This window comes from Branchiostoma lanceolatum, chromosome 12, assembly GCF_035083965.1.
Source record: "Branchiostoma lanceolatum isolate klBraLanc5 chromosome 12, klBraLanc5.hap2, whole genome shotgun sequence".
NCBI classification, from domain to species: Eukaryota; Metazoa; Chordata; class Leptocardii; order Amphioxiformes; family Branchiostomatidae; genus Branchiostoma; species Branchiostoma lanceolatum.
Window position 1 is genome coordinate 16,230,922 of NC_089733.1, and position 16,514 is coordinate 16,247,435.

At 40.6% G+C, this 16,514-nt stretch overlaps 1 protein-coding gene across 1 annotated transcript in view; it reads left to right on the top strand.

Annotated features, from left to right (window-relative positions):
• The window catches only part of LOC136445797 (MAM and LDL-receptor class A domain-containing protein 1-like), a 48,297-nt gene extending 31,889 nt beyond the window's left edge, over positions 1 to 16,408 (top strand). Inside the window, exons 22-43 of the mRNA XM_066443937.1 lie at positions 1,818 to 1,978; positions 2,441 to 2,542; positions 3,025 to 3,109; positions 3,815 to 3,883; positions 4,721 to 4,861; positions 5,219 to 5,382; positions 5,820 to 5,924; positions 6,074 to 6,161; positions 6,483 to 6,638; positions 7,131 to 7,285; positions 7,711 to 7,912; positions 8,477 to 8,617; positions 9,143 to 9,239; positions 9,592 to 9,757; positions 10,256 to 10,334; positions 11,498 to 11,619; positions 13,557 to 13,644; positions 13,997 to 14,155; positions 14,633 to 14,862; positions 15,269 to 15,389; positions 15,969 to 16,109; positions 16,374 to 16,408. Coding sequence (XP_066300034.1) covers positions 1,818 to 1,978; positions 2,441 to 2,542; positions 3,025 to 3,109; positions 3,815 to 3,883; positions 4,721 to 4,861; positions 5,219 to 5,382; positions 5,820 to 5,924; positions 6,074 to 6,161; positions 6,483 to 6,638; positions 7,131 to 7,285; positions 7,711 to 7,912; positions 8,477 to 8,617; positions 9,143 to 9,239; positions 9,592 to 9,757; positions 10,256 to 10,334; positions 11,498 to 11,619; positions 13,557 to 13,644; positions 13,997 to 14,155; positions 14,633 to 14,862; positions 15,269 to 15,389; positions 15,969 to 16,109; positions 16,374 to 16,408 — 2,807 coding nt within the window. The remainder of the gene's footprint in view (positions 1 to 1,817; positions 1,979 to 2,440; positions 2,543 to 3,024; positions 3,110 to 3,814; positions 3,884 to 4,720; positions 4,862 to 5,218; positions 5,383 to 5,819; positions 5,925 to 6,073; positions 6,162 to 6,482; positions 6,639 to 7,130; positions 7,286 to 7,710; positions 7,913 to 8,476; positions 8,618 to 9,142; positions 9,240 to 9,591; positions 9,758 to 10,255; positions 10,335 to 11,497; positions 11,620 to 13,556; positions 13,645 to 13,996; positions 14,156 to 14,632; positions 14,863 to 15,268; positions 15,390 to 15,968; positions 16,110 to 16,373) is intronic.
• Positions 16,409 to 16,514: the final 106 nt, after the last annotated feature.

Below are 16,514 nucleotides of genomic sequence, written 5' to 3' on the forward strand. Positions count from 1 at the left end.
ACATGTGTAACTTTCTGTAATAGCACTAGTAGAGCCACCACCTCACATCTACTTGGTTTTTGGCAGAAGAAAGAAGAAGAAGAAGAAGAAGAAGAAGAAGAACAGGCAAGCAAAAACAGTATATCCCCCTTCCCACTGGAAGGGGAATATAATGATGACATTTTAGTGGTTGACTAGTGACCGTTAAAGTGGCTAAAATTAGGTTACAGTTAACAAATCAAGAATTACAGGATTTTCTGGCCTTTATCTGGAGCCTGTCTGGGTCCTGTCTTACCTTTGACTGGGGCGTAAAGCAAACTGAGCTCCCTGAGTTGCCACTCCAATCTTATTCTGTATACTTTAACAAGCAGTCAATCTAAAGTTGGAGAGTCATTTTCCAAATTTCAAGGCATTAGTACTACTACAGTATTTTGTCATTCTGGATGGAGTTTAAACTGTAAACGCCAACACAATAAATTGGACTTACCCAAATTTTCGACTGATCAGCTACAGTCTTTTTTACTCATTGACAAAGACTGTAGCCTTGACAAAGACTGTAACGTTGGGTAACATAAATTCGGGATTTTTCCGATAATGGTTGACTGAAATCAATCTAGCAGAACAATAAACCATCCTTTTTTTCTATAATTCTGTCAGTATCATGTACTATCTTTGCACTAATCATATATATGGTAGATTTTGTCTCTAGTCGTGCTGACACCATAATATTTCAACTTGAAACTATCGTCCGCCGCACGCACAATGACGGTGCTGTCGGACAGGGGGGCACATTAATTCGGGAGAGAAGATTCGTCTTGACTATCTTACCGCTAAGCACATTTTATACAGCAGCTATTCGTTCCATCCTTGGCTTGAGGAGAGTGCTATGGATATAGACGTGTCCAAGTAAAAAAAATACACGAAAAAACGGCCGTACCGCACACATCAGGCCGGTTCGGGAACAACCCATGTGTTGAGTCGGTAGAACTTCACTCAAAGTCGGCCCATCGTCATCATCTGGCAACGTGTAACGTTACATTATTCATGGGAAGTTAGCTGGATGCCGTAGCAATGGTAATACTACTATGTCCATGTGTTCCTTGTTGTGTTAGGAGCAAACTTTGAGGAAAATATCTTCCTCAGTCCACTATCACACGCAGCATTTAGACAAAAAAGTGTTCCTCACAAACCTTTGTCGTCTGCTTGACAACAGGATTCTGGTTAACAATATGGCGGCGGGAAAATACACGTGCCGTAGGTTGTAGCAACAGAGAGGAGTTTTGATGATTGATCACACTTAGAATCCAGTTGCAGGTTAGCAAAAGAGATTGTAATAAGTTGTCTTGTAAATAATTGTGTTTAGCAGAAAGCGGATGTGACATTTTTCTTATAAACCAGCCGACAACCATGTTGTGTAATTCTCCCACGAAGCCCTCAGACTGTTCCAATAAGGGACTGAGAGTTTTTGACCTCGTCGCCTTATAATCCATGCTTATCGAAGCTTTTCAGACAATGTTCTGAATACGTAAGTCTGTCAGGTTTGCATTTCTAGCGGTATTACTGATGTTGCATCTAGCACATATCCCTAAATACCCCGTTTTCGAAAAATTGCGAATTTAAGTACCCCGCGAAGTTATGTTACCCAACGTTAGCTGATCAGTTGAAAATTTGAGTAAGTCCAATTTATTGTGTTGGCGTTTAGTTTAAACTCCATTCAGAATGACTTCTACCAACACAGATGAACTTTTAAGTGGATATTTTTGTCATGATTTCACACTTAGAATAGATATATATATCATAAGTAAGTAAATATAATGCCATAAATAAACTTTCCCCAGGTTTTTACATGTTCCTGGAGGCCTCCAGTCCTCGGCAGCCGGGTGACCGTGCTCGGCTGGTCAGCGAGTTGTTCCCAGCCGTGTCCAGCTCTGGTCGCTGCCTCAGGTTCTGGTACCACATGAATGGAGCAGACATTGGAACCCTCAGGGTCTCTCTCAAGGTATGTGATATGTTATGTTCTCTCTAATCATGCATTGTATTCTCCTTGTGTAGTGTGCATAGTCCAGTTGTTATTGACCCAAACTCTTAACTACAAAATATAAGAGCTCTGGAGTGCAAATCTCAGCTGTCACACTACTGGAAACGTTCGCCGGACGTTAAGCCATGGTTCATTGTTTCTTGTAAGATCTCAAAAGAGCCAGGGGAATTTATCCCGTACAATGAATCTGTAAGTACATTTTGTACTGTACATAGTGTCTGTATTTCCTATCATGACTAGTGGAAGATTAATGCATTCTTCAGTGAGTAAACTTGATTGGGATCACTTTGGAAATTCACTTTTCCTGCAGTGTTTTCATGGTTGCTGTTTATATAGCATTGGTAGGAAGTTGCAGTCTTCAGAACAAAGCATGTTTTTCTACATTACTTCCTTGGACTTAATATTTCTCCTGCATGTTGACAGGCCGCGGGCCAGGCAGAGCAGCCTATCTGGGAGCTGTCAGGAGACAAGGGTGACCAGTGGCGGAGCGCACAAGTCGGGATCAGCAGCAGCAACGACTACACGGTAGACACTTGCTTCTCTTTCATCATACTTTGAGTCAGTCAGAAACAAGGAATGTGTACAATGTAGTTGTCTCCCATTTATAAATTCTGAGTTTGTATCTAAAGTGCATATTCAGCAGCAACAACTACATGGTACTTATTACCGTCAGGCTTGTTTCTCTTTCATCATGCTTCAAGTCAGTCAGTAACAAACAATGTGTAGTTTAGCAATTTGATCGCTAGATTGAGTTTCTATCTTAGCATTCATGATAGTGACTATTGTTCACAACAGCATGTTATAGAAAAAAAATTCTTAAATTCTTTCTTTCTCAAATATGTTCTTATGAGATTGTTGTGTCCAAATTTCATTTATTCTGCCAGATTGCAATATCTACCTTTACACTATGTATTTGGGAGAACACTTGGAATGTGAAGATGGAAAATTTCTGTGCTTAATGCAAATTTTTGCTTTATCTGATTGTCGTTCCTTTTTGTTTGCCCCAGGTTATCTTGGAAGGTGTCCGTGGACAGTCCCACCGTGGAGACATTGCTGTGGATGATGTCACATTTGTGGACACAAGCTGCAACTGTAAGTTATTTGAACTTAAGATATATGAGTGCAGAGAATTGGACTTAGCCAAATTAGTTGGCCTCGAAGCTCTATTTTTTTTAAAGGAATGACCCCACTGCTTTTGATATAAATATCACATCATCTTAAACAAATTACCAACACATGACTCAAGCAGCAGACCAAACATAGGAGACATAGGCAACTTGCATGAAGTGATTTAATCCAATTCTTAGGTATCGGATCAAAAGTTTGATTTGCGGACTCAATGTACTAAATTGAATACAGATGAAGTTTCATGAGAGTATTCAGGTCAGTCAGCAAGGTGAAAGTTATCAGACAAAATTACAAGTGGACTGACTTATCAGACTTCTATTTTCAAGCTTCTAGGATATGGGAGATTCTTTATACACAACCAGGTATTGATCTCACCTGCTAACTGTCCCAAATATGGCTAAGTTTATATCCCCCCTCACAATACAATATACAAACTTAGCCATATTTGGGACAGTGTTCTCACTGCAAAAGCGCCACCTACATCGGCTACTTATAGCGGTGAGAAGCAGTACTCCAGTTAGAAGCTCTGAAGAAGGTGACTCTGATAGACATCGAAATGTTAGCAGGTGAGATCAATACCTGGTTGTGCATAAAGAATCTCCCATATCCTATTTTCTACCAACCTGATGAAATTATTTTTGGTTTCAAGCTTCTGTTTCTATCTTCCAGTGAGTCCTGCAGATGCCTTACCAGGCTCAACACCAACACTGCCATCCACGACCACTGCAGTCACAGCAGGTACCTGATAGAGATGTTTTCAATCATTATGATGACTTATCATAGGAATGTTTGAACAAAATAACATCATAGCCAGGAATCACCTTTTCGGAAAGATAAAGTAAACATAAAAAACAGGCTTAGCAAGCAACCTAAGGTAAATTAGTCTACTCACTAAGTCAGTATGATTTTTTTTCTTCATGGTATTTTATACATAACTTCCAAGACCAAGATTAAATGTGGTCTTTGTGTACAATAACACTGCTTTGGTTACATACATGTATGTGGCAAGGTTTCATTATGCAATAGAGAAACTACAATTAAAGTTTAGGCCACAGTTAGTCAAGAATAATCTTGGAAAGTCACCTCTAGTTTTGTACTTGCAGTCACAGCAGGTACCTGATAGAAATGTTTGTAAATGACAGCACGAAAGTACTTTAAATTCAGTTATTTCTGCTGAGACTTAATTTCATGGTAGGATTGGAAATTCTGTAGTACAGACTGTACTTTTTATTTAGTATTTAAATTATTATGGATATTCACTCTGTCATGATTTTGTGGTGGAGAGGTTATCATACAAACCGTGAAATAAAAAATACTGCAAAAATTTCAAGATTTCCAGTTACTGCAGTAATATTATAACCTTCTTGTTATTTTTCTTGTTCAGCACTAGAATAGATTTGTTTAACATGATTTCATCAGAAATTTGAGACTTTGTAAGAAATACCATATACCTGTTACAGTAACAACTTTGCCATTGGATGCTGTTCTTTGATGACTGGAGAATAAATGAATGGTAAAAAAAAAGTCAGCCAACCATGGTTCAATAACATCACAGACTTTTCTACCATTCTCCAGCCCCAGGTTTGTTTGACTGTACCTTTGAGACCAACCTGTGTGGCTGGACTCAGGACACACAGGACAACTTTGACTGGACAAGACAACTCGGAGCAACGGGCTCCTCCAACACTGGGCCTTCCTTTGACCACACAATTGGGGGTAAGTTTGTTTGTTTGTTTGAACCTTTGTTTATTCATGATAAGCTCAAATCGGCACGCAGTAGAGTAGTAGCAATAGAGTAGTTGAGTTATTAGATTCTGCAAGCTTTATAAAATGCACTGTGCAACATCTACACTTACGTAATTCCGCCACCCTGAAAGATATGTCCAAGCAGATCTCCAACCCAACGTCCCCCAGTATAATGCACTCCTGTATATCTAAACTGTGTACATCTGGGGTGTGCTGCTCTAGATATCTCTCAAACTCACTGTTTTTCAAAGTGGTTGGTCTATGTAACCTGGCGGATTAATGTAAATTGGGGTTTCGTGTATTGATGCCAATATTCCCCCTCATCAGACCAATCTGGCTACTACATCTTCATCGAGACCTCCAGCCCGCAGGTTGCCGGGGACAGGGCGCGTGTGTACAGTCCCACGGTCGTGCCCACCTCAACGATGTGCCTCCACTTCTGGTACCACATGTACGGCCAGCACATCGAGACGCTGAACGTGTACATACAGGTACCTACATGTATCTAGTAGTTTGTAGGGTCACGTGGCGTAACGTGTGTTTGGCCCTGTGAGAACCCAGAGGTCCCAGGTTCAAATCTTGTCGTGTCACCGATCTTGTTTCCTTGAAAAAGGCACATGACTTTCCTCATTTCACTCAGGGGAAAAGTGTTGACAGTCCTTATCAATGTTTGCATAATGCAAAAACTTAGATGTAAATAGTTTAAATAGTTTTGTGACATATTTTGTCTGTATATGTCTGAAATGTATTTAGTTGTAACCCGCGTACTTGTAAATTGTATAAGCTGCAGTAGATACTAGTAAGAATGGTAATAGAAAAACTGTGCAATTGATCCCCTCTGGCTGCAATACAGGATTTTCTTCTGTGTTGTCTTTGTATTTTATTTAATATGTGAAATAAACCAGTCTATTATTTACTACTACTACAGACGGGCCCCGCTCTACCAGCCATCCCGACCTTCCAGAGAACAGGCACACAGGGAGACCGGTGGATACAAGGGGAAGTAGAAGTGAACACCACTAGTCCTTACCAGGTATGTTTGCTGGCCAATAAAACTGCTTTTTTCTTTTGGATGCTGTCATTGTCACCAATAGATCTGCTTGGATATTAATAGATTTGAGCGTCTTCTATATTGAAAGCTTAGAGCATTGCTAACAAGACTTTTTCCTCTCCCTCCTTCAGGTTGTGATGGAGGGCATCCGTGGTACGGGCTTCCGAGGAGACATTGCTCTGGATGACATCACCATGACAACGGGCCCTTGTACCTCAGGTACCATTATTAGAAGATTAAAATCTTATGTAAAAGTTATCTATTTCTGTATACTCTGACTAGCATTGCAAAATCTCTGCAAAGTGATCAATGTGCAATCATATGATAGTTGAATGAGAGTAAGCTGGTGTGTTATGCCTAATGGCAGTCATACCAGCTATGTAGATACAGACACAGAACATATAAGTGAGAAAAATGTACAGACTGAGTTTATTTCTTTTGTTGTCAATAGTGCTGTAAAAGACAACAAAATGGAATAGTATCATTACAAAGGCACAGAAGAATACCAAGGAAAAGGCTAATTATACAATTTTTTTCCAGGCACAACTTATGGGATAAACTGTGATTTTGAAGACAGTACCATCTGTGGGTATGTGCAGAAGACTGATGACCAGTTTGACTGGACATGGCAGACTGGGTCCACTGGCACCTCCAACACTGGACCCCAGAGTGACCACACACTGGGCACATCAGCCGGTCAGTTACACATCCATGTTACTCTCTGAGACCAGTCTCATACATCTTGTAACAGTTTACGAAAAAATCAGATTTTTTATGACGGATCCATTTTCCACCAACACTGGAGCCCAGAGTGACCACACCCTTGGCACACCAACTGGTCAGTTACATTTCATTCCCTGATACAAATCACTTTAAAAAAAATCAATTTCGGACACTTTTACTTGAATCTTACCGTGCCAGGCTGGAGGCCTGCCCGCCTTAGCCTGGGACCTCCTGTCCCCCTACTTTGCCCCTCGCGGGGTCATCTGGGGGCAACAAATATGACGATGAAGTTCCTTGCTCGTACCAAATTTCTGCATCTGTACCAACTATTTTTGAATACCAAACAGAAAATTGTGATGGTGTGCTCTTTCCTTCTTCAGCTTCTATTACTCCCCTATGATGATTACTCCCATTGCCTGGCTGGAATTCTTGCTTTTCTTAAAACCGCTTCTTGGTTCAACCCAGGTCATTACATGTACATCGAGACCTCATCGCCAAGGCAACCGGGTGACATCGCTGTTCTGACGACGCCCACCGTTCCTGGTGACAACCGCCAACACTGTCTCCAGTTCTACTACCACATGTTCGGCGTAGACATTGGCACACTTCGGCTGTGGGAGGTCTGTATCTGTTTTGGTCAATCGGTTTAACTGGCATAATGTGTTTTACCACATACAGTAGCAGCTGGTTCTTTTACTACTATAACATTGTTTGAAACAATACATAATAGTAGCATAGACTACAGTCACACAATGAAACAGCTTTTTGCGGTGGTTTTAACATTTCTGCATTTACAGTATCTGGTAAGAATGCTTATATTGTGCTTGATGATGACAGCTTCCACTTGATAATTTTTTTAAATCTTTTAATTTATTTTCTTACTTTACATTTGTACTTTGGTCGAGGCTCTCAACTTTTAATTGAAAAAATCTTTAAACACCTCAATACTGGGTTGTTGATGCTGGTATTCTTGTGTCCTGCTTATTTTCTTATCTTGCCATTTTGTACATAAGGCAATGTTGGTATGTTTTTCTTCTGTATTCAGGTGCGGGGAACGGACCAACCACGCATCGTGTGGGAGGTGTCAGGTGACCAGGGCAACCAATGGGCAGCCATGCAGTGGGCCGTCACCCCGAGCATCGACACCTACTTCATGTTCGAGGGTATCCGTGGCAACAGTTTCCGGGGCGACATCTCTATTGATGATGTCACCTACCTTAATGACAGGTGCATTGGTGCCTCCACAGGTAACTACGCTGTTTTTTCTGTAGTGGGTTTTTTGTGACGAAGTATTATAGGAAAATCTGACAATTTTGCTGAGTTTAAAGCGTTCCTTTCTAAAGCCTTGTTCACACTTGTGCATATAGGTGAAGTTTGTGGTGGAAAAAACTTTTTTTTTGGTTCGATAACCAGGCTGCACAACTGTGGGTCGATGTAGAAAACAACTTCTTTCCTGCAAACTTTACCTAATCCAAAAAATGTGTTAACTTAGATCAAGAGGAAAAGTATGAAATAATTGAGTACTGGTATGCAACATTATGAGTTGCACTTAAAATGAGTTGCAAAGCTCTACTCATTTGGACAAGTCGGGTAGGTTTATCAATGTGCTGAAATGGGAGATGCATCTTTGACATATTACTGCATAAAGTCAAGTTTCTTTAAGGTCAAATGTCAAAGGTGATTGGGTCATAATATTGCCAAAGGAGGATCTAGGATGATGGTAGAAAGAAGTGTTGTTAGTTTACATTCTGCAGTGTTGGAAAGAGACATCGTAGTTTGATTGCCAAACATCTTCTTTGTTTCATGTGTAGGTAACTGTGATTTTGAAGCCGGCCCGTGCACATGGACTAACACCCAGGTAGGGGACGACTTTGACTGGACAGAAGGATCCGGCAACACTCAAAGCACCGGGACAGGGCCATCCGTCGACCACACCACAAACTCAGACCAAGGTAAGGGTGTGCATTGTTCAACACCTTACAGTCCTATCCCTGCACCAGTCCTGGGGTTGACAGCCATGTTTTGACATTTTTTTTGTGTGAAAGAGTCAAATTTTTCATGTAGAGAAATACTAGTATGTCGAATCCCACTCAAGGAAGCAACAACATACTGTGGTTATTAACTGTCGCATGCTGTGTCACTTGACTGCTAAAAGCCTGCCATTACAGGCCCATGCAATTTAGCCCCACCAGCTGTAAGCTCCTCGCAATTCAGCCATTGGCTGCAAAGCGAGAGCTGTCATCCCACCAAAATGAAATACATGATTGTATTGATAAAAACTTGAACCTCACACTGACGACAAGTTTTGAGATAATGAGACTTGCTATCAAACCAATCAATATAATTCCTTGTTTCTCTGACATTTTTTTAATGTAGAATTTTAGCACTTGTAGCTACTAAAACTGCATTACAATTAAAAACTTCTGCCTACCTGATACTAATTCAGTAATTGTGTGTCAATATCATGTTCATCGCAGGAAAGTACATGTTCATCGAGTCTTCTGCGCCAACCCAACCTGGGCAGAACGCCCGCTGGCAGAGCGAACAGTTCCCGGCCACCGCAGGCTCCACCAGGTTTGTCACATATCAGAACGACAAGTTAGTCATGAAGCCAACTAAATCCAGGCAGATGGTGGGAAGAGGACATGAGAAATTGTGTCAAACTTTGTAGATTTAGTCCCAGATAGTATAAAGCCAAGTCCCAAGTACTCAGTTTCAGTTCTCTCATTACAGAGGCAACCACATGTAGCTCATAGCAGCAATTTGCCCACATGTTTTGTAAACAGCACCAACAAGTGCTAAGTTGTATATGACACATATTTTGATATGTGTCATATACTTAAAAGTAGCCTGTGGTTGCAAATACAGCTTTGTTGCACTTTGTTATGTACACATTCAATGTAACCATTTCATATTTTGCTAACAGGTGTATCAAGTTCTGGTTCCACATGTATGGTAGCGGCATCGGCGCGATGAATGTTCTGATTCAGGAACAGGGTCTTCCCGACCGGATCCTCTGGCGACTGACCAACAACCAAGGAGACCAGTGGTCAGACGGTCAGGTCGAGTTCACCAGTCTGGACTCCTACAGGGTAGGTTGTGATGATCAGGATGATATATTTTATTTCTAACAACTCAAAGATAATCTTCATCAAGAAAATACATAAGCCAAAATACTGAGAAAACTGTACCATGCAGGACTGTTTTCAGGACCCGTCCTGAAACCCTGGATGGAATTTTTCTTGTTGGGACAGAAAAACATTTAACACTGTCTGTTCAAAAAGAGACATGGAATTGATGAAATGACATGGAATTGATGAAAATGTTCGTTTTTTGCTTCAAATGACAGATTTAACACTGATGAAAATTGACAACATGGGCTCCCAAACAATGAGTGGGCCGGAAAAAAGTCGGGAGAAAGGCCTGCATACTTGTATCTTAATTCCCTTTCTACCTTCTGAAAACATAGCTCATCAGGATGTGTTGTCCAATGATAAATGGTGTATAGCTGCATAAGCCAGAATTCTATCAAGACCAGAAAAGAAGCTGTGTGCAGCGGTACACCTGAACCTGCCATGTTTGTGTTGTAGATTGTGTTTGAGGCCGTCCGAGGGCTCAGCCACACTGGTGACATCGCCATTGATGACATCACCTTTGAGGACAATGGATGTAATTGTGAGTACTGTAGAAGTTAAATTCTGAGTATAATAACATTTACTAAGTTAACATAATTCTACCATTGTGGAAGTGCATTCTGAGTATAATATCCACTAAATATGACTCTACCAGGGTACATAACCGCCACCCTGAAAAGATAAGTCCAGACAGATCTCCAACCCAATGTCCCCCAGTATAATGCACTCAATGACCTGTATATCTAAACTCTACATACCTGGGGGGTGCTGCACTAGAGATCTTTATTTCAAACCCACTGTTCTTGATTTTGTAGATTTGGCAGATTTATGTAACCTGTTGGATTAATGTTAATGGGGACTAGTTGTTCATTTTTTGTAATGTAATCTTAAGGCAGTTTCTACCTTCTATCTGTGTTATTCTGCCAGCAGTTTTGTAACTCAAAATGTTATGATCTAATGTTCCTTACACATTAGTAAGATTATTTTACAGTCTGGTCTTTTCTTTTCACTGTTTGTTATGGTTATCAAAAATTACATGATTTTGATGTTGAATTTAATGCTTTTTCTGTCAAATGTGGAATATTTCTTGATATTTTTGTATTTAGTAAAACCCGTGTCAGCCAACCCACCAACATCTCCAACTTTGGCACCCACATCTGCCAGTAAGTATTACTACCGTTAAGGTTTATTTTCTTGTAATTTCAGTTGGTAAAGTTTGGTTTGAAAACATTTGCAAAATGAGTGATTTCAAATGCTGCAGGATTGTTTGGACTGCAAATTTTAAACACCTTCTGCCCACCCCTACGGTGAAGTTGAATCCCTGCAAAAATAAATAATAACTTTATAGCACAACAATTGTACAAGGTACAAAATATGGCATTCACTGGTACATACATGTAGATAACATTCTATTAGGCTAATCAGTCTGTCTTATACAATATGGTGTAGTAGTATGGGATGACAATGCAATTTTACAATCATTGGAGGAGTTTCTAACGTCTAGACATTCTTTGGTATACTTCCCAATGTATACCATGCATTGGTTGTCACATGTCATTATGCACTTACCTGGTAAATCCGATCATGATAGCATTGAGTACAGAGAATTACGTATATCAAAATATTTGGGACATACAATCAAAAAATGATATTTGTCTTCAACTATGAATTTACAGTATTTCTGACCTGTTTTTACAGCAACGGGCACCTTTGACTGTGACTTTGACGCGGACATGTGTGGCTGGGTCCAGGCCACGGATGATGAGTTTGACTGGATCCGACAGAACGGAGGGACGGGAAGCACCAACACCGGCCCTACGGCAGATCACACTTCAGGCAGTGAGTGACTTATTGTATAATTCAGTCCTAAAGTATGAAGAAGAAAAATTCAAGGAGCCCCGGGTGTTGGCTATTTCTTGTTTGTAAAAATGAATAAGGAGTCCCCACAGGGTAGGGTGGGTAAAGTGAAGTAACACAAGATGCCAAGGACTTATCTTAATGACAGTTCTGAATCGAAAAAGAATGACACATAATTGATGAGATCATTGAAGTCAGAGGGGAGGGGGGTCCTTCAGTAAACAATTTAGCCAGGATGGTGGGTCATCCTTACATAATGTTTTATTCATTAACTGAAAATTTGGAAATATTGGTGGTGGTTTATTTTCCCTGGTTTTCAAGTCACCTCTCCTCTGTGAAATCATTTTGCCATAGATATGTGTTGCCAACTTATACTACTGTGCAATAGAATTGTTTCAACCACAAACTTAAAACAAAACCCTCTTTTCCCCTTCTAACGCAAAATTGAATCCCCGTGAGAATGAATGAACGTACAGTATTTCCTGATGGGGAAGGGAAATATCATCATGTCACATTTTGGACTTGTTCAGTTTATACTAGATAAACTTCAGTTCAAAGTAGAGGTGAAGTTATAGTAAATAGAACATGGACTCATTGAACATATTAGTTGTTACATTTTCACCAGAATAAACATTGTGTTATACTTTTCCCAAAATGAACATATGAGTTACACTTTTCCAGAATATGAGTTTCAGTTTCCCCAGAATAAACATATGTGTAAGTTACACTTTTTCTCAAAATGAACATATGGGTAGCACTTTTCCCCAAATGAACATATGATTTGCATTTTTTCCCAAATGAACATATGAATACCAGTTTAACGAGATTGAACATAGATGTCTGTGTCACACTGTTCCAGGTGGTTTCTATGTGTTTATCGAGACCTCGTCCCCGCAAGTCACTGGAGACAAGGCTCGGCTGGTCAGCCCCCTGGTGACCCCCACGGGCACCAAGTGTCTCACCTTCTGGTACCACATGTACGGAGACAACGTGGACAGGTCAGAGTGCAACTTATCTGAAAGGCAACCAAAGCAATATTAGGGCCTTTCCTTTTTTGTTTAACTGCAAGACATGTACATTTTTGGTCATCTTGGCTGCTGAAGACAGACATAGCATGGCTTGATGTACATACTAAATGGATATAAGAATAGGATATATTAAGAATACATATTATGTACTGTAAATCTTGCAATGTTTGCAGTGTTCTCATTTAAATGCTTGTACTTGTAACTAAAATTGCTTGCTGATCTGAGTCCTCTTAAAGCTTCTGTATGCTAGCATTACATAGTATATCACTATTACGTATTATTTACATATTAAGAATAGGAAGAAGCATGAAAATGTCATCCTAACATTGCCATTTTATCCCAACGTGGACAGTCTGAACGTGTACGTGCAGACCGGACCGGTGGTGGGGCAGCCCATCTGGACCAAGTCCGGGACACAGGGAAACCAGTGGGATCAGGGACAGGTGGACATCCCCGGTAGCAGCCAATACAACGTAAGCTTGGCTTCTGAGCTTGGTTTCTGCTCTGTTTTATGTTGGGTGTCTCGAATGAAGTAAATTTTTTAAAATGTCATACCTAGGGTTCGATGACATATGATACGGTTGTGTTTCACGGTGTCCCACCGGCTTCCATCAAATGCCATGGCATGGAAAATAGGTGTTCCAATACTTCTATGAAAAAACAGCATTGTGACCGTCACATATTTAGCATGATAATTGTTATTTTGTATGTACGATGATGTTATCAACTGTTTAAGAGGTTTATGAAATCAGTTTTAAATGCTTGTGAAAAAGGTATGCAATTCAGCCCACGGCTGCAAAGTACTTTTTTGTTGATCAGATCAATCGGAAAGATGTGTAGAATTCAACTAACTGGAGCTTTCCCCTCTGCAGGTTGTGTTTGAAGGTGTCAGAGGGAATGGGTTCAGAGGAGACATCGCCATAGATGATGTCACAATGACAGATGGATCATGCTTTGCAGGTAAGTTTTACTTTCTACATAGTGTATAACCTAGTCAGATCAAACTGTTGTAAATTGTTTATTCTTATTGTTTACTAACAAAATGTACAATACCTCCCTTTAAAACAGTGACAAAAAATGTGATTACATGACAGGGTACATAATTCGCCACCCTGAAAAGATACGTCCAAACATATCTCCAACCCAACGTCCCCCAGTATAATGCACTCCTGTATATCTAAACTGTGCATACCTGGAGGTGCTGCACTAGAGATCTCTCAACACACTGTTTTTCAAAGTGGCAGATTTATGTAACCCGGCGGATTAATGTTAATGGGCGTTAATGTCTGATGTTAAATTCTTGTCCCCCCAGCCACAGTAAGCCCTCTTGGTGTGTGTGGTTTTGAGGATGCCAGTCTGTGTGGCTTCACCAACGACGGCGGAGACATCTTTGACTGGACCTGGCAGACTGGTGGCACCGGCACTGTTAACACTGGACCCACGGTCGACCACACCTATGGCACTAGTGCTGGTTAGTCTCACCTTATTGTTAAGTAGATATAGTGGTTTGTAATTGTAACATATCTTTTGTTGTTCTTTGGGCTTTGCTACTGTCCCCACTTTGAAGCAGAATGATAGCTACCTCACAGCAGCACCAATTTCAGAACCTTGGACAGGTTTGATATAAAGCTGCTTTTTACTTCAAAGTTTTACTAGTCTAGAAATACATTTCCTTTAGATAATTTGCTTTGCACACTTTGTTGGGACTATTAATCTATGTTGATAACAATGTTTATGCCCAAGACTTGGTTGAAAGCAATATTTATGTTAATGAGAAATAAAATGAGACCCAAGCATGTTTCCGAGGCACTTGGGTCAGATAGCTAACGAAGATTTTGATAGAATTCCGGTGTGTCAATTCTTGGAGTTTGAGAACAGTTTATTTCTCATATGTAATTTAACAACTCAGATCAACTTTCATGCTAATATTCATGTTGTTTTTCTGTAGGTCATTTCGTTTTCATTGAAACCTCGAGTCCGCGTGTGCCCGGCGACAACGCCATATTCCTGTCCCCCACCTACCCCACCTCCTCTCCAAACTACTGTGTGGAGTTCTACTACCACATGTTTGGCACTAACATCGGCACACTCAACGTCTATGCCAAGAAGAATGGGAACCTGGGCCCAGCTGTATGGACCTTGTCCGGTGACCAGGGAGACATCTGGGTTATGGCACAGGTTTGTCTGCTCTTACTAAGACCACACCATTTATCTATTTTTGTCATTTATTTGTTTATACAGGAATTTACAGATCGAGTCTATTTGACCTGATTTTCAGGTAATCCTGCTTTGACATTAACCAATTTAATTTGTACTCAGATTTTAAGAAATAAGTACTACAAGGTCAGTAAGAAAGGAGGGGAAATTCTGTGCCTTTGTATACAGAGTATCAGGGGGTAAATGTAGCCAGATTGAAGTTTTCCTCCCTGTATATCTAAATGCCTGGGGGTTGCTGCACTAGAAATCTCTTAAACCCACTGTTTTTCAAAGTGGCGAATTTATGTAACCCAGTGGATTTATGTTAATGGCAGTTTTACTCTTTGAGATAAAACTATGATAAACTTTCATATTTCTCTGTACATAGGTGACAGTGACAGCAGACAACCCGTTCCAAGTGGCTTTTGAAGGTATCCGTGGTGTTAGTTACCGTGGCGATATCGCCCTGGATGACATCAGCATACTCCCAGGAGGGTGCGGCACCCCAGGTGAGTGGGCAACATCTCTAGACAACACGACTAGACCAGTCACAAAGTGGCTTTCAAGTTGTTAGGGATCCTGCCTGTGGATTTAGAGTTTGGGAGTTCCCATCCCGGCTCTTGTTGCTCGTCTAAGATGAACACTACGGAAAAAGGTCGCAGTCCTTAAGACAGGACGTTAAACCATGGCCCACTGTTCATTGTGCTTGTCACAAAGAGATAGTGGTATGTTTTGGTATAATGAACCTGTAAATACTGTACATAGTATTTGTCTTCTCTGTCACGACCAGTGGAAGATTAGCTCTTCAGTGAGCTAAACTGGATCAAGATCACTTTCAATTTTTTTTCCCCTCATATCTTGTATGAGGGATTGTTTGTAGTGCTTTGGAAGTAAGGACAAAACATCAATTTATGGCATAAGGAAGCCTAGACAGCCAACTAATCACGATTATACCAGTTCCAAGAGGTTACATCTTCATACACAGTGATCCATGTAAAATATTGATGAAGTCAACAGGCTTTTTTCAAAAGTAAAGCTTCAAGCAAATAAGACCAATTGAACTAATCCTATCTTGCCGTTTTTTTCAGGTACATGTGACTTTGACAGTGGCCTGTGCACCTGGACCAATGACTTGACAGGAGACGACTTTGACTGGGTAACAGGAAGTGGGGCCTCGGCGACTACACAGACTGGCCCCTCTGCTGATCATACTACACAGAATGACACAGGTATCACCATGTTCTATGTATTTATTTTTCTCCTATTTCTATGATGTTGTATATTGGGTGGCCAGATGGCCAGACTAGTAGAAGAATGCCGGCAGTGGAGAACCTTTACTGAACGCTTTGCTGCCCCTAAGGCTGACTAAGCTATAGGAGAGAGTGAGTGATGTGATTTTTGGTCCACCATTCCATACATCAACTTTACTGCTTTGAATTTTCATGAGATCAAGTTAGTTTTGTTGATGCCATATTGCTACCATTGAAATACAGTCAAACTTGGTCTCAACCACCACTCGAGTGACTGAGGATGACTGATTGGTGAGAGGGGGTGCTTGGCCAACATGTAGATAAGAGGGTCTTATAAGATGAATAAAATTAGATGGGGCTGTTTTAAAGACTCTTATGACTTAA